The 14526-nt window shown below is 33.1% G+C and overlaps 5 protein-coding genes across 5 annotated transcripts; 2 read left to right on the top strand and 3 right to left on the bottom strand.

The window, feature by feature from the left end:
* Window positions 1–3373: 3373 nt before the first annotated feature.
* On the top strand, window positions 3374–4110 carry BX663DRAFT_556162 (uncharacterized protein; the record flags this gene model as incomplete). Its single annotated transcript, XM_051531693.1, has 2 exons — window positions 3374–3893; window positions 3953–4110. 2 exons carry the CDS (start codon window positions 3374–3376, stop codon window positions 4108–4110), a joined length of 678 nt encoding a protein of 225 aa, XP_051378073.1.
* Window positions 4111–4284: 174 nt separating this feature from the next.
* BX663DRAFT_526127 (uncharacterized protein) lies at window positions 4285–5824 on the bottom strand. The gene has a single exon (XM_051529868.1). The coding sequence runs from the start codon at window positions 5475–5477 to the stop codon at window positions 4395–4397; it is 1083 nt and encodes a 360-aa protein (XP_051378072.1). The 5' UTR covers window positions 5478–5824; the 3' UTR covers window positions 4285–4394.
* A 3153-nt stretch (window positions 5825–8977) lies between these two features.
* BX663DRAFT_538680 (uncharacterized protein) lies at window positions 8978–9443 on the bottom strand (the record flags this gene model as incomplete). The annotated part of the gene is made up of 2 exons (XM_051530694.1): window positions 8978–9228; window positions 9408–9443. The coding sequence occupies 2 exons, from the start codon at window positions 9441–9443 to the stop codon at window positions 9037–9039; spliced, it is 228 nt and encodes a 75-aa protein (XP_051378071.1). The 3' UTR covers window positions 8978–9036.
* Window positions 9444–11385: 1942 nt separating this feature from the next.
* Window positions 11386–11592, top strand: BX663DRAFT_443746 (uncharacterized protein; the record flags this gene model as incomplete). The annotated part of the gene is made up of 1 exon (XM_051523583.1): window positions 11386–11592. A coding segment is annotated over one exon (207 nt), but the record flags the coding sequence as incomplete, so codon positions are not given.
* Window positions 11593–12171: 579 nt separating this feature from the next.
* Window positions 12172–14468, bottom strand: BX663DRAFT_443793 (WD40-repeat-containing domain protein; the record flags this gene model as incomplete). The annotated part of the gene is made up of 4 exons (XM_051523587.1): window positions 12172–12273; window positions 12471–13734; window positions 13876–14113; window positions 14237–14468. The coding sequence occupies 4 exons, from the start codon at window positions 14466–14468 to the stop codon at window positions 12172–12174; spliced, it is 1836 nt and encodes a 611-aa protein (XP_051378069.1).
* Window positions 14469–14526: the final 58 nt, after the last annotated feature.

Below are 14526 nucleotides of genomic sequence, written 5' to 3'. Positions count from 1 at the left end.
TTTTTTATTTACTTTATTATATTTAGTTTTTCCCTCCCTTCTTTCTTATTATTTGACCGAGCTCAAATTCGATTGATAGTATAATATAAAAATTTTATTCCTTTATATATCTTTGAATTCGCTATTAAATAAAGATTCAAGAAGATTCTAGCATAATAACATTTCCTATTTTGTTCTTCAGGTCTAAATAGCAATATCCGTAATATCCGTAATATCCGTAATATCCGTAATATCCGTAATTGGCGTAATTGGCGTAATTGACGTAATTGGCGTAATAGCCGTAATAGCCGTTGTTATAGAACAAGCTCTGGATATAATCATAAGTAATATTATAGTAAATGAATTACATAATACAGGATAAAATATAAGCCTGGATATAAAATAAAACTCTGTATATAACATCTTGTGAATAATATAAAACTTATCGACATCTACTCATCTAAATGTGTCAACTAAATAATATATCGTGTCATTTATAAATATTTATTTTTATAATCTTGATAAAGGATTCAGGTCGCCTTTGAGCCAATAAAATAGATATAAGGAACATATACTCAGATCAAACAGTAAATTTTTATTTAAAGCTTGATCAGATCATTATAACACCAAATAGATAATCCATAGATCAATCTCTTGAATCAACAAGACGTATATCCGAATACTAACACTGTTTCATGACTCATGTTCTTTGACGGTTATTTTTATTTCTTTGATTCAGGATTCATTAATATAAATACAAGCAGTTGTTTAGACACAAAATAATCTTTAACTTCTTTCTTTAACTTTCTTTTAACCTTCAATTTTTATTCTTTATTTTTAATTGAATAAAACAGTCTCAAACTATACTTCCTTTTGTTCCCTTTCTCTCTCTTCTATTTTCTCTTTTATTTTTTTATCTACGTTCCATCACAGCCGTAATAGTCGTAATAGCCGTAATAGCCGTAATTGGCGTACAGTGACTCGCAAAACCGGCCCAATGTACATCATGATTTTAAACTTTAATTTCTTTCTGAGTTTCAAATAGTATTTCTATTTTCGACTATATCTATATAGACAGCTTTTCAACGATTATAATGATATAAGAATTGTGTATGTAGCTTGTCCCAATAATAAGTAATACATCATTAAAGGGAAGAGTGCAAAACATTGGGCCGGTTTTGTGAGTCAATGTAACTCTTTCCGCTTGGGTACCACCCCGCAAATTCAATGGGATTCCATTAAAACCACAGTTACGAAGGTGGCTCGTAAATTTAGTCGTACACATGCCAATTGGCGCAGAAAACAGTTAGAACGGTTACAGCAGAAACGGCATGAGATTTTTGACAGCCAATTCTCTTGCTATGGTACAATACAGTTTAGACTCTACAGAGTGGAAACCCAAATTCAGAGCAGAGACTACAGGAGGAGATGGTAGATAATGATTCTCTACGTGTCCAGAAATTTTGGAGAGAAACAGGCGAATCGTCTCCTGCATATCTTAAATGTTCTATAGCTACTCGTTTAACCAAAAGTTTCATACCAAATTTAACTCATCCGATTACCTCTGCTTCGTGCACTTTTCCGGGAACTTTGACAGAGGCAGCTCGAATTTTTTATCAACAGTCATATACATCCGACAACATCGATCTACAGGCTGTGGAGGATTTAGCTAAAACTATTGACCCTTCTTCAGTTCTAAACGACAAGCAGTGGGAATCTTTGATGGAACCATTTAGTAGTGAGGACTTACTCGACGCCGTTAAACGTTCTCCAAATCAAAGTAGCCCAGGCACGGATGGAATACCCTATCAGATTTTGTTTCATATCTTAAACAGTTTAGCTACACGTCGAGTAGCTATTCAGGTTTACAACAATACGCTGTCGAAAAGCATATTTTCTGCAAGTTGGAACAAAGCTTGTATGATTCTAATGCCTAAAAAAGGTGACCTTAAGAATTTAAATAATTATCGCCCTATCAGCCTCATTAATACCGATGCCAAAATTTTCACCCGTCTTCTCAATGCTCGTTTAATGAAATATCTTAACTACTCTATCAGTCCACAACAAATGGGCTTTATGCCACATCGCTTTATAGGCAAAAATGAGAAAAATCTTAATACTGTTATGCCTATTGCTGAACATACTTCCTCGACCGCCATTGGTTTGTTATTTGACCAAGAGAAAACATATGATCGTATTCATCCAATGTATCTAGCTCACATGATGAAAAAAATTGGTATTCCTGACCTGATTATCACCTCTCTTTGTTCTCTTTTTTTCAACACGAATATTCACATCAACATTAATGGTCATCTCTCTGCCCCTGTTCTTCAACAACGCGGGCTTCGTCAGGGGGATCCTTTTTCGCCTTTGCTGTTTAACATCGCTTTTGATCCTTTTCTGAGGTCTATTCAACAATCTTCAATGCTTCGAGGATTTACTTTTCCTGATCTTGCATCGGGATATTCTCTCCCTCCCCTCAAGGTGATGGCCTATACTGATAACACTCTGGTACTGCTTCAAGATCATGATGATTTTCATCGTTTGGAATTTTTGATCCACCAATACTCACTTGCCTCTACCGCGAAACTGAACTTTGTCAAAACTCAAGCATTTTCTTTATCTGGTAATTCTAATCAAAATTGGATTTCTTTTTTGGCCTCTCAGGCTTCCCCTATTACTTCTTGACATGATAAACACTCTCCACAAGCATTGAAATACCTTGGCTACCCTCTGTATTCTAATGTGAGTCAGAGAAATTATGCTGTTGACCAGTTAATCCAGAAAATTTAAATCACCTGTCAAATCCATTCTGAGCGTAACCTGTCGGTAATCAGAAAAACGGTAGTAATCAACACGCTGCTACTCTCAAAACTATGGCATATGCTAAGGGTGGTTCCCCTCACAAAATCTCAGATTGATCGGATCCGGGGTATATGTGGCTCATTCATCAATGCTTCTCGTTTTCCTCGTATAGCTTACCGTAACTTAGTTCCGTACAAGTATAATGGCGGCTTGGGTGTGTTGGATCCCATGGTATAACAATTGAAATTACATTGGCGCTGGTTGGCCGACCTTGTAATTTCGCCTTCCATTTTACAACGACCACAATATAGCAGTAATACATCTCTTCATAATAGCACTCTGTATATCAAGTATGATCTATCTCTCATTGCTACTGAAGGCTCATCTTCTTACCTATGGCCTTTATTACTTTCTACAAGACGGAAGGGTTTTCATCGACTGACTAATAACGCATTTAAATTGATCTTTTCTTCATTCGACTCATTGCCACCACCAACCATTGCTCAAGCGAACTTATCTTTCCCTTTCTCCTGAAATTTCTTCAAGGGAGTCGTTGCTATCCTCAGTATTTCCACAAAATGCTACCGGTATGTCTAAAGTAATTGCTAAGGACTTTTTTATCATTGACACAGCGACTGGCTATCTTCGACAACGAACAGATCTGGAGGCACGCTACCCCACTTTACTCTGCAAGTTTCGTGTGGCCGTGGGTTCCAATCTAATCCAACTTGGGTCCAACCTTTCTCACTATCTGCATACTACTGCACCTACTGCCACCCCTCCTCTTCAAGATGATGGGTTATGGCCTATTCTCGAAACACAAATGTCAGTTTTTATTCGGTTTTTCGATTCTCCCAAAAACTTAGGCCTCTGGATACGGAATACCTTGTTTGAACCTCAAGCTATAACTGAATTTAGTCCAACAAAATGGGACATATTTTGGTATATTCCCCTTCCTCCTGCAGCCCACATAGTGTGGTTTCGAACAATCCATAAGAAGATCCCTACCAAAAGGCTTCTTCACTACTTGGTCCCAGATACTCATCCATCGTCTGCATGTATTCATTGCCATCACCCTGAGGATATTCTAAAACACTTTATCTATGAATGTCCAGTTAGACGATATGTATGGCATACGATTATAAACTCTTTTTTCCCAGACCTACAGATCAATTCTCATCAGTTACTGTCTCTAGTTTTCACTTTGGATTATGGGGAATTCAGACGAATAAAATCTCCTATAGCCTCTTCGGTATCTCTGTTGTCCGTGACCGGTTGTGTTCTACTTGGATTATGAAAAGCTCATTGGGGATCGGTTTTCGATGATCAGCCTTTTAATTCTGTTGTTCTTACGCCCCTTTGTTCGAATCTTATTTGGCAATTACACTTCCAAAATAATGTCAACACATAACCTAGTAGGATTCCCTCTTTAATATCTTCCTATTCGTTAACTTTTCTGCTTTTGATTCCTTTCCCCTTCATGCCCAAGTGCCATGTGAAAAAAAAAAAAAAAAAAAAAAAAAAAAAAAAAAAAGGGACTCATTTCGCTTAACCGCTTAATCTACAATTCATAAAGTCAAAACCCCACAACAACATTTGCTACATTTCTTTTATTTTAAACTCTTTTTTACACGTGAATATGTTACGCGTAAGCTCTCCCCATTTCCATATTGTTTAAAGTAACCAACTTGATTACCAGTCTCCCAACAAATCTTCCAAGACATTCTGCCTTTTTTTTTCGAGATAAAGTTTTCAATGAACTTTATTTCTTCATTAGTCAACGAATCTCGAACCACTGGCTCAATGAATTTGATTTCCGCTGGTTCTTCCATTGGTGTTATTGTCTCGTCCTTATCTTCAAATACAATTTCTTCATATTTTCTTTTTAATTTTGAATGGTAATCAATACCTTGATTAACATATTTAAAAACTTTGCTGTTTGCTGGCAGTTCATCTTTAAGAAGGTTTCTGATTTTTTTAAACTGGTTTTCAGAAGTAGAACATATTGTCGCCAAAGCATTCAACTGGGACTCGCTGGCACTAGCATATTTTTCTGTTTCATTTTTGGCGATTGTATATAGTTCAATAATCGTCTCATCATCGTAATGATCCAAAGCCATGATGTTTCTTTGTTGACTACCAAAGAAGTACTGTATTGCTACAATGGGATCCATGTTGGCAGAACTTTTGTTGCTTAAGGCAGGATCGATGATTCGATTAGAAATTAAATAGCACTTTTTAGCCCAGTTATAACATATTGTTTCAAACATATTCGCTTTTGTGTTTGATTGCTCAAATGTATGCATAACAGCTTGACTCACTGTATCTATACAGAATATTAACACAATTGGATAACATTTATATCGCATGAAGACGTTGATGGAGTAAGTTATTAATCTCGCCATGAAGGTTTGATCTACGCGTTTTTGTACTTCGATTAGTATAGGTGGGAGACTACTGGAAATGCCGGTACGTGAGACATAAAGGATATCACTTCTCAAGCCGTTTGACCACTCAGTATTATCAGTGGTATAAGTACCGGGTGTAACATCCAAAAGAGATTTCAGAATTTGATCAACAATAGTTGAATTAGACAAAACGATTTTGCTAAGTTTGTCATCACCAGGACGATAATCAGATGGTATCTTAAATAAAAGGAGATCTTCAGGTACTATGGAAAAACACGTAAGCATCAGTAGACTAAATACATTTTACAATAGCTTACTTTGCATTATTGGATTAAAAATATAGTGTATCTAGGAAATAAAAACATAAAAATTTAAAAAAAATCCTTCTACACTGTCGACTAATCATAATTAAATTATACGCTCCCTATACAACATGCATTTTGATTCCCTGTTTGGTTCACCTCCCTCCCTCATTCTTTTTTTTCCATCTCTCTATTTTATTTAAAGTATACATTCAAGTGAAGAACCAACAATCGTTATTGGTGAGTAATGTTATAGAACAAGCTCTGGATATAAGCATAAGTAATATTATAGTAAATGAATTACATAATACAGGATAAACTATAAGCCTGGATATGAAATAAAACTCTGTATATAACATCTTGTAAATAATATAAAACGTATTGACATCCAATCGTCTAGATGTATCAATTATAAGACTTTGTATCATTTCTAAATATTTATTTTTATAACCTTGACAAAGGATTCAAGTCGTCTTTGATCCAATAAAACAAAACTATAAAAAATATCAGGAACATATACTCAGATTGAATAATAAATTTTTTATTTAAAACTTAATCAGATTAGTCTCTTGAATCAACAAGACGTGTATAGATGAATACTAACATTGTTCCATGACTCTTGTTCTTTTCTAGTTATTTTATTTCTTTGATTCAGGATTCATTAATATAAATACAAGTAGTTGTGTAGACACGAAATAGTCCTTATATCATTCTTTTTGTATTGAATAAACAAGTCTCAAACTATACTTCCTTCTGTTCTCTTTCTCTTTCTTTTCTTCTGTAAGTCATACCATCACACTTACCACGCACATTATTTGAACTCACACTACTGTTATAATTTTTGTCAATTATCCTCATATGTGTGATAAGCGACTTTAATGACTTCACTCAATAAAGTAAAGGATGATCCATATCAATTACATCCATTATACGGATTTTAGTTTCGTGCTGATTGGAGACCAGCAATTAAGAACTTGTCAAAAGCTTCAGCATCCATCATATTAGAGATATCCAACTTTTATTTTTAGAAACTTATGTGTGCATTAATCAGAAATGAATGATATTTGCTTTAACGTTAGAATTCGTTCTGAAAACATCAAAAGTCAAAAATCAAAATTGCATTTTTTTTTGTAACTTAAAATACGCCCATAACTTTCATTTTAACGATATATAGCCTCGATCCATAGGTTCTTTGTCTTATATAGCCAAGTTTTGGTACCAAATATTTATCGTGGAATTCACTAAGGTGGTAGCAGATTTGCTTGTTTGATCATTGTCATAACTTCTAAAGTTTTTATAGCTCTCTACATATCTTACCCAACTACCAATGTTAAGAGGATTCATAGATCTTCTATCATTTTTATCAGCTTTGGCCACTAAGTCGATATCCTTAATATCCTTCCTTATTATTAAAGTAGTTATTTTTAATGTTAGATAGCTTATTTGATGTATCAGCTATAACAAGTCTGCCATCAGTTTCATTCTATTTTTTGCGTTATCAGTCCTTCGTTGTGTCCTCATCATTAAAAATTTGCTATTTATATGATATTGTTGTTGCTGTTATTATTAATATTCGCCTTCATATTATTATTATTATTTTCGTCTATCGCTGATGAGTCTATTGCCTCGTCTTTGAATTAATATTTTTTTTCTTTATCCCAAAACTGTGTTCTATAAAAAGTTGTGTGCTTATTTTTGCCATACAGGTTTTTTTTTATGATAACTTATTCTTTCATGTTTTTTCATGTATGTCGTTGCTTTTTAATTTGTTAAATTTAATAACATCTTCTTCGTTTGTCAATTCTTTACATAATATTTCTTCTATTTCAAGTCTTTGTGTATAACCAAACTAATAGTTTATATTGTTTCCTTACTGTTACATATTATAATTTATAAGTATTCTGTAACCGCAACAAGTATGACAGTGGTTCTAAATAAATAATGTGTAACTTTTTATAGCAATTGTACTACACAATACGTATTAACTTTAGAGCCCATCCTCCTTTCTTTTTCATTTTTTTTTTATTTTATATGAGAAAAAAAATTATTGAAGAGGAAGTCCTTTGTAGTGTAGAGGTGGATTAGATTCTGTTCTTGTTTGCTTCTACTACAGCCGTGTTACTCCCAGGAATTCTCTCAATGCTGCGGGCTTTCCTCTCTTGCATGGTAGGAAATTTCCCCACGATTTAACAACATCTTTTTATCGACCTCCATTTGAAGGCCTGGTGTTGAACATTGGATCCTGGAAGGTAGCATGTTATCATCAAAGCTCAGAACTAACCCCGATTTTATTATTTAATCACTCCCATCTACAGCTAACAAAGTTCATCTCTCCATGATCGCCGCTTGGCCAACAGAAAGGCGCTACCCTTTCCGATCAAGTTTTTTATTTACCACAATTTTTTTCTTTATAAACCCAAGATTTTAGGTGTAGTTGCCGAGTTGTGGTATTCAAAAAAAAATAAAAACATTTCCCTTTTATGCATGCATATGCTATAATCTCATATCATCAAATAATTTTTTTTATAAGAATTCAACGACCATCGAAATAAATAGGCATAGTCAGAGCCACTTACTCTTCCTTTATTAAACTTTAGATTTAAAGTACCTGGACAAATAGTATAAAGGAATGCAGCTTCAACTTATTTATGTATTATACTTTTTCATGTTTTATAAACTTAAGGAAGTTGGTACACTCTACTGACAATACTAAGTAGGATTATTCTGTCGTAACTAATATTTTTCTAATGCCTCCCTGATCTTAGATATTCTTATATGAATACCTAACTGTTAAAATCATAGGTAAAACTGTGATATTACTTGTAAAATATCAAAAAAAAATTATTATAAAATGAAAATAATAAAAAGATAAAAAAAAAAAAAAAAGTCAATGAGACGGAACAATAGTTCTAAAGTCAATCATTTTTATTTATGAATTTAAATTGATGAGTATTTATAAGAATTGTTAAAGAAGTCTAAGATAAGATTCGAATCAAAAAAGTGTTAGTTACGACCGAATAAGGTATGTTGTTGATAATAAAGTGTTAGTGATTTTAATATTATTAGATGGAGCGGATCAAGAGAGATTCAGGATAGAATTTTTAAATAAATTTATGATCTGCATGTTTAATCATGAAACATGACATTATAAGCCAGCTCATGACAGAGCGTATAAATTGCGCAGAGAAGACATAAAGAAGCAGAGAGGCGTTGTTGTAGCATTAAAAGGGAATCACTTAAACGATTTGACACCGTCTGCCATAAAATTTTTGACTATAACAACAGTATAACACAGCTATAACAACGCGTTATAGTTTTTAGAATATCAAGTTGAACAGCTAACAACTAGCCAATCAAAAGTGTCCTTTGCTATAACCAAATGTTATAGCTAAAAAAAGTACAGGTTTTCAAATAAATAGTGGAGGTCTCACCAAAAAAAAAAAAAAAATAAAATAAAATAAAAAAAACTGGTTGTTTGAAGTTCAATTCGTGGATTGTGAGAGGGTCATTTCACACTTTATTTTAAATAAAAATATTAGGTATTAAATTGGAATATGATTCAAACAGTTATCAAACTGGTTCTTTGAATGTTGAATTATATTTTCAAAATGTTGAATAGGAACTTCATTCGCAGCACCAACAATTCTTCTTTCTTGCAGGGTTTCGGTATCTTTAAGCTTTTCACGTCTAACTTTACGTTTAATTAACGTCCAAAATTGCTTGATGGGGTTAAGCTCTGGCGAATATGGAGGAAGATACACGCACTTATAGTTGTTATAGAACAAGCTCTGGATATAGTCATAAGTAATATTGTAGTAGATGAATTACATAATACAGGATAAAATGTAAGCCTGAATATGAAATAAAACTCTGTATATAACATCTTGTAAATAATATAAAACTTCTTATTGACATCCAATCGTCTAGATGTATCAACTAAATAAGACATCGTATCATTTCTAAAATATTTATTTTTATAACCTCGACAAAGGATTCAGGTCGTCTTTGATCCAATAAAATAAAACTATAAAAAATATCAGGAACATACACTCAGATCAAACAATAGATAATCCATAGAAATCAGTCTCTTGAATCAACAAGATGTATATCTGAATACTGACACTGTTTCATGACTTATCTTTTTCATTTCTTTAATTCAGGATTCATTAAATAAATACAAGCAGTTGTGTAGACACAGAATGATCTTTAACCTTCAATTCTTATTTTTTTATTTTACTTTTCTTTATTGAATGAAACACAGTCTCAAACCATACTACCTTTTGTTCTCTTTCTCTCTTCTTTTTCTTTATCTTTTTCTTTCTCTTTTTCTTTAAAATATCAAGTTCCATCACAAAGTGGTTAAGTGAAATGAGTCTCCTTTAATCCTTTTATTAAAATTGTCGCAGTTTGAACTTGTTACTATATTCTAACTACCAAATATGCTTTGACATATAATCTATACCTGTCACTATGATCTTTAACTATGCATTCTTTTATTAAACCCAGAATTTGTATATAACAGCAATATAACTATTCTACATACCAAATGAATATGTATCTATACATATATATTAATAATGAAAAGTTTTTATTGGCTATCTGTTGTGAATGGTAATAATAAACAATGCGAAGGGACAAAAGAAGCAAGTGAGAATCCCTTGGGGTTTGTAAAGTTTATTATCGTTAAAAACTAAAATATAAGTAAAGAACAAAAGATCAAATAAAACTAAACCTATTTATATGAATTGGAGTTAGATAGTGTGTACAATTAGTAATTGCTTGGTGTAGAGCAGGATATGATTAGATGGTGTGTGCCCCAACTTAATCATTGAGGATAAAAGTATATGACTGTCATTGTACTTTGACAGCAGATCAAGCTTTATTGGCTAGTGTTACTTGAGCCGAATAATCCATTTTAAATAACGATGAAGTTTACATGATGGTACTGCTAACAGTATAATATTTGCTATTGTATTGTATTATTTTCAGTTAATACATAATTGATTCTGTGGGCATATGTTATGTTCACTTAATAACTAATTACTAACATCTTTAACTTTGTATCACATTTATTGTGTTTTCCCGTTGAATGGTTGTTTATTTGAATGTTATGTAACTCAGAGTTATGTGTTTACAACATTATCCTCCACCAGAATCAATCATATTTCAATTGATTCGATAAGATGCTATGATTTAAAAATGTATTCATTTCCTTGGGGGCATAATCAATTTGGTAAGTTCTTGGGAATCTTACGGATCAATAGGTATAATGTTCGGATTTATACAGTTTTTCTTTAATCTAGTATCTCCTGAGTTATATACGCTACAGGTTTTAACCTAAAACGAGACGGTTGCAAATTTTTTTAGAGACATATTGTAAATAAATTAGAGCCGATATGAAAATCTTATTGGGACGAAAACATTTTTTAGTAGAGACTATTGCAGGCTTTCAAATTAGACACAGTAAAAATTATTATGAGACTTTTATCAAAAGACAAATATGAATTTGAAAGAGACGATACCTTTTTTTTTTCTCTTTGTGATCCAACTCGTTATTAACAAAAAGGTGCGAGTAGTGTTCAGAATGTCGTATCCAACTTAAGCAATTATCAACAGCAACTGTCTGACACAATTGCATAATACAAAGCATAAGAGTTGAACAATTGTCATATACAGGCTCCGATTCATAGTATTGTTGTATCTCTGCACTTATATTAAATATACTTATTACGCTTATTACGCTCATTACGGGTATTACGCTTATTACGTTTACTAAACTTACAGTGCGCTTTTCTGTGAAATCAATTTGCAGTTTTTTTGCGAAATTAAACTGCGGTAACCTTTTTTTCTTACTATCAACCCAAAGCTAATAATATGAGCACACACTTTTTTTTTTTTACGAAAATGGACAAGGAAAGATTTTCGACGAACAAGGCAATGATGCTATGGAATGGATTGAGGAAGCTGATCCTTTCCATTTAGAAACTCTTACGACATTACGAAAGTACCAACAGGCTCAACCAACTGAGCAAGAAAGAATGAGGGGCGACTTAAAGAAAAAAAAAAGTAATAATATTAACAGAGAGGAGATTATTTAAGAACCATGAATAATAATGATATGTGCATGTTGTGACACTAATAATAAAACAAAGCATATTATTATGAAACGGCATAGACATTTTATTTAGTAATACTGTAAATTCATAATCCACTAAGTTCCGGTGGTTTTTTTTTTTTCGCCAAGATGCTTTTAGACTAATTTGAAGCGTTTATACAAACAACGTTCAGATGTATATAGTACCTTAATAAATTCTTTCATTGGTCATGTCAGCTGCTTGGTCAATATTGGTCATTTCTTGGGACAAAACTATCGTCTACTTGACTTATTTCAAATATATACATATATGTGTGTGTGTATATATATATTCTTAATAACTTTTTATTTATTAACAGGAAAGATCAATATGATTGAACAGATAGATATTCTAGGAAATAATACTTCTTATTTATCATACAGTTGGAAATAGCTTAACGGGAATATATAGACAGTAAGTATCAGAGAAGACTAATTTTTATATCTATTACTATTAATTAAAAGAGAGAGAGAGAGAGAACTCTATATAAATATAAACTTTGCTTTATTTTATTTTCTATTAATATTATAATACATTTTCTCTTTATTCTTCATCACTTTCTTCCTCTTCCTCTTCTTCCTCTTCTTCCTCTTCTTCCTCTTCTTCTTCTTCTTCTTCTTCACTATATTCTAATACATCTTGATCCTTAAAATAAAAACACACACACACACATGTTATTTACACTTTTTTATAATAAAATAAAACAAATTTAAATTTACCATTTCTTCATCATTATCACTTATAGCTTCATCCATGGATAGCTCTTCATCTTCAGCAGCTTCTGCTTCTTCATCTGAATCTAACTCAACATAAATATTTTCGGCCATTTGAGCACGTTGTACTTGTTTATCATCTACATTCGAATAGGCCTTTGTATTCACTTGTCCTTGAACAATATCCAAACGTCCTTCCAACGCTAATAATTTAGGGAAAACTGCTAAACGTGTATCTAACGCCTGGTAAAAGCCTGCTAGTTTGCCAACCAAGTCAGGGACCGTCATTAAATAAGCTGTATGAATTGTCAAAATGGCTTTAATCCACACAAGTAACACAGGTGCTCGACCAGGCTTTTCTTGGAATCGAGTCATTAATTCTAACAATAAAGGAATCAAGTATTGCGTGGGTAAACGGCGAATGGTGTTTTGGATTGTCTCTGGCTTTGAGTGTTGTAAACAGGCTTCAAGGAGACTAGAATCGTTTGAATGTAAAGCTTGAACCAAGACAGTTTGTAAGGAACTAGCGGAGGGTGCTTCAATAGCCTTCTTTTTATTAGTCTTCTTTGGCTTTGGAGTGTCAATGACATCTAGTTCTTGAAGTCTTTGTTCAATTGAAGGTTCTGCATTATCAGTTTGGATATCAAGTGTAGGTGCCCTCATGGAAAAATCAGTGTTACCTACAACGGTGACGGTTGATTCATCATATGCCTTACGTGTTGTTCGCAAGTTATTGGCAGCAATGGAAGCATCGGAATCAATCAAGTAGTTGGTAATGGGTTGTCTATTAAGTGTAATTTCTGATAAAATTGCATTATCCTCTCCCACATACTTGACTACTTCAAATGTAGGCTTCACACTAGATCCACGAGCAATCATAATCGATTTACCCGAGTTATCAGTCACAAACTTGGCAGCTAAGATCGGAATAAGACTACCATCTGTAGTAGAGATGATCTTCATATTTGCATCTGCTTCTTTAGTCATTCGCATCATTTTACGTTTTCCTGTTAAGGCTTGTTGTGTTGATGTAGCGTTTTCCCAGATACCCACTAAACCATCTTCTGTTACAGCCAAAACAGAGGGCTCTGTAGTTGAAAAATCAATATGAAGCACATTAGTTTCCAAAGTTAAGGCAGGAAGATTATTAGTATTAATAGCCTGAGCATCCCAAACGTTAATATAACGATCATCTTCTGCACTTGACACTAAAACATCATCTTGATGAGAAAACGATAATTCACGAATTGTACTAGCATGTCCTGTAAACTTCTTGAAAACTGTATATGTTTCCAAATTCCATAATGTGATTGTATGTCCTGCTGTTGCTAATTTCTTTTCATCATGACTTAGTTTTAATTTACGTACATTCTTTGCATCTGCTTTCCATTTACTAATAACAAAAAAAAAAATATAAATATAAAAATGAGTTTTATATTTTCTGATACGTTTTATTCTTCCTTTTCCTTCGCTCCCTCCCTTCATCCCCTTTCTCTCCCTCTTCTACTTCTCCTTTTTTTTTCTAGTCACTTACAATCGCTCTTTTCCTTCCTCAATATCCCATTCAATAATTAAATTATCCTCAGCTACTGAATAACCTCGAGAACCATCTTTGTTCATTACAAAATCAGAAATTGGAGTTGTATGAGATCCAGTTAATCGCTTTACGATTGTACCGTGAGCAAGAGAATAGAGAGCAATAGAACCTGTTTGCATACCTAACGCGATCACTCTTGAAAGAGAACTAATGCCACTTTTTTTCTTTTTGAAAGCTTGTACAGTATTAGCCTATACATATACATATATATAATTAGTGATCAGGAGGAAACTTTTTTAAAGTCAACTAAAGATGTCCCTTACTTGTAAATCCCCATTATCTTTCATATATCCCCAACATAAACAGGTAACACGCTCCTGTGATGAATAATCATTACTGACGGTACCTGATCGCACATTGAAGATACGAAGACGATGACGATCGATGGCATGTGTAATCAAAGCAAAGTAATCGGCAGTTGTACTATTATCAAATGCAGATAGTGCGATGCCCGCAATTTCTGAAGGGTTTGCTGATGTCTCTACTGTAGATGTTTCAGGGTTTTTTGGGAAAGGTGTTTTATTACCCATTGTGTATTTACTTTGAAGATTATTTAAAAAAAAAAAAAAATAAATAAAAAATACTAAA

This window comes from Cokeromyces recurvatus (genome assembly GCF_025118155.1).
Source record: "Cokeromyces recurvatus strain NRRL 2243 chromosome Unknown BX663scaffold_45, whole genome shotgun sequence".
In the NCBI taxonomy this organism is placed as follows: domain Eukaryota; kingdom Fungi; phylum Mucoromycota; class Mucoromycetes; order Mucorales; family Mucoraceae; genus Cokeromyces; species Cokeromyces recurvatus.
The sequence above is the reverse complement of the archived record's forward strand: the minus strand, read 5'-3'. Positions and strand labels throughout refer to the sequence as shown.

Coding starts and splice junctions, on each gene's coding strand:
- BX663DRAFT_526127 (XM_051529868.1), bottom strand. CDS start 5,477: ATGCTTACGTGTTTTTCCATAGTACCTGAAGATCTCCTTTTATTTAAG.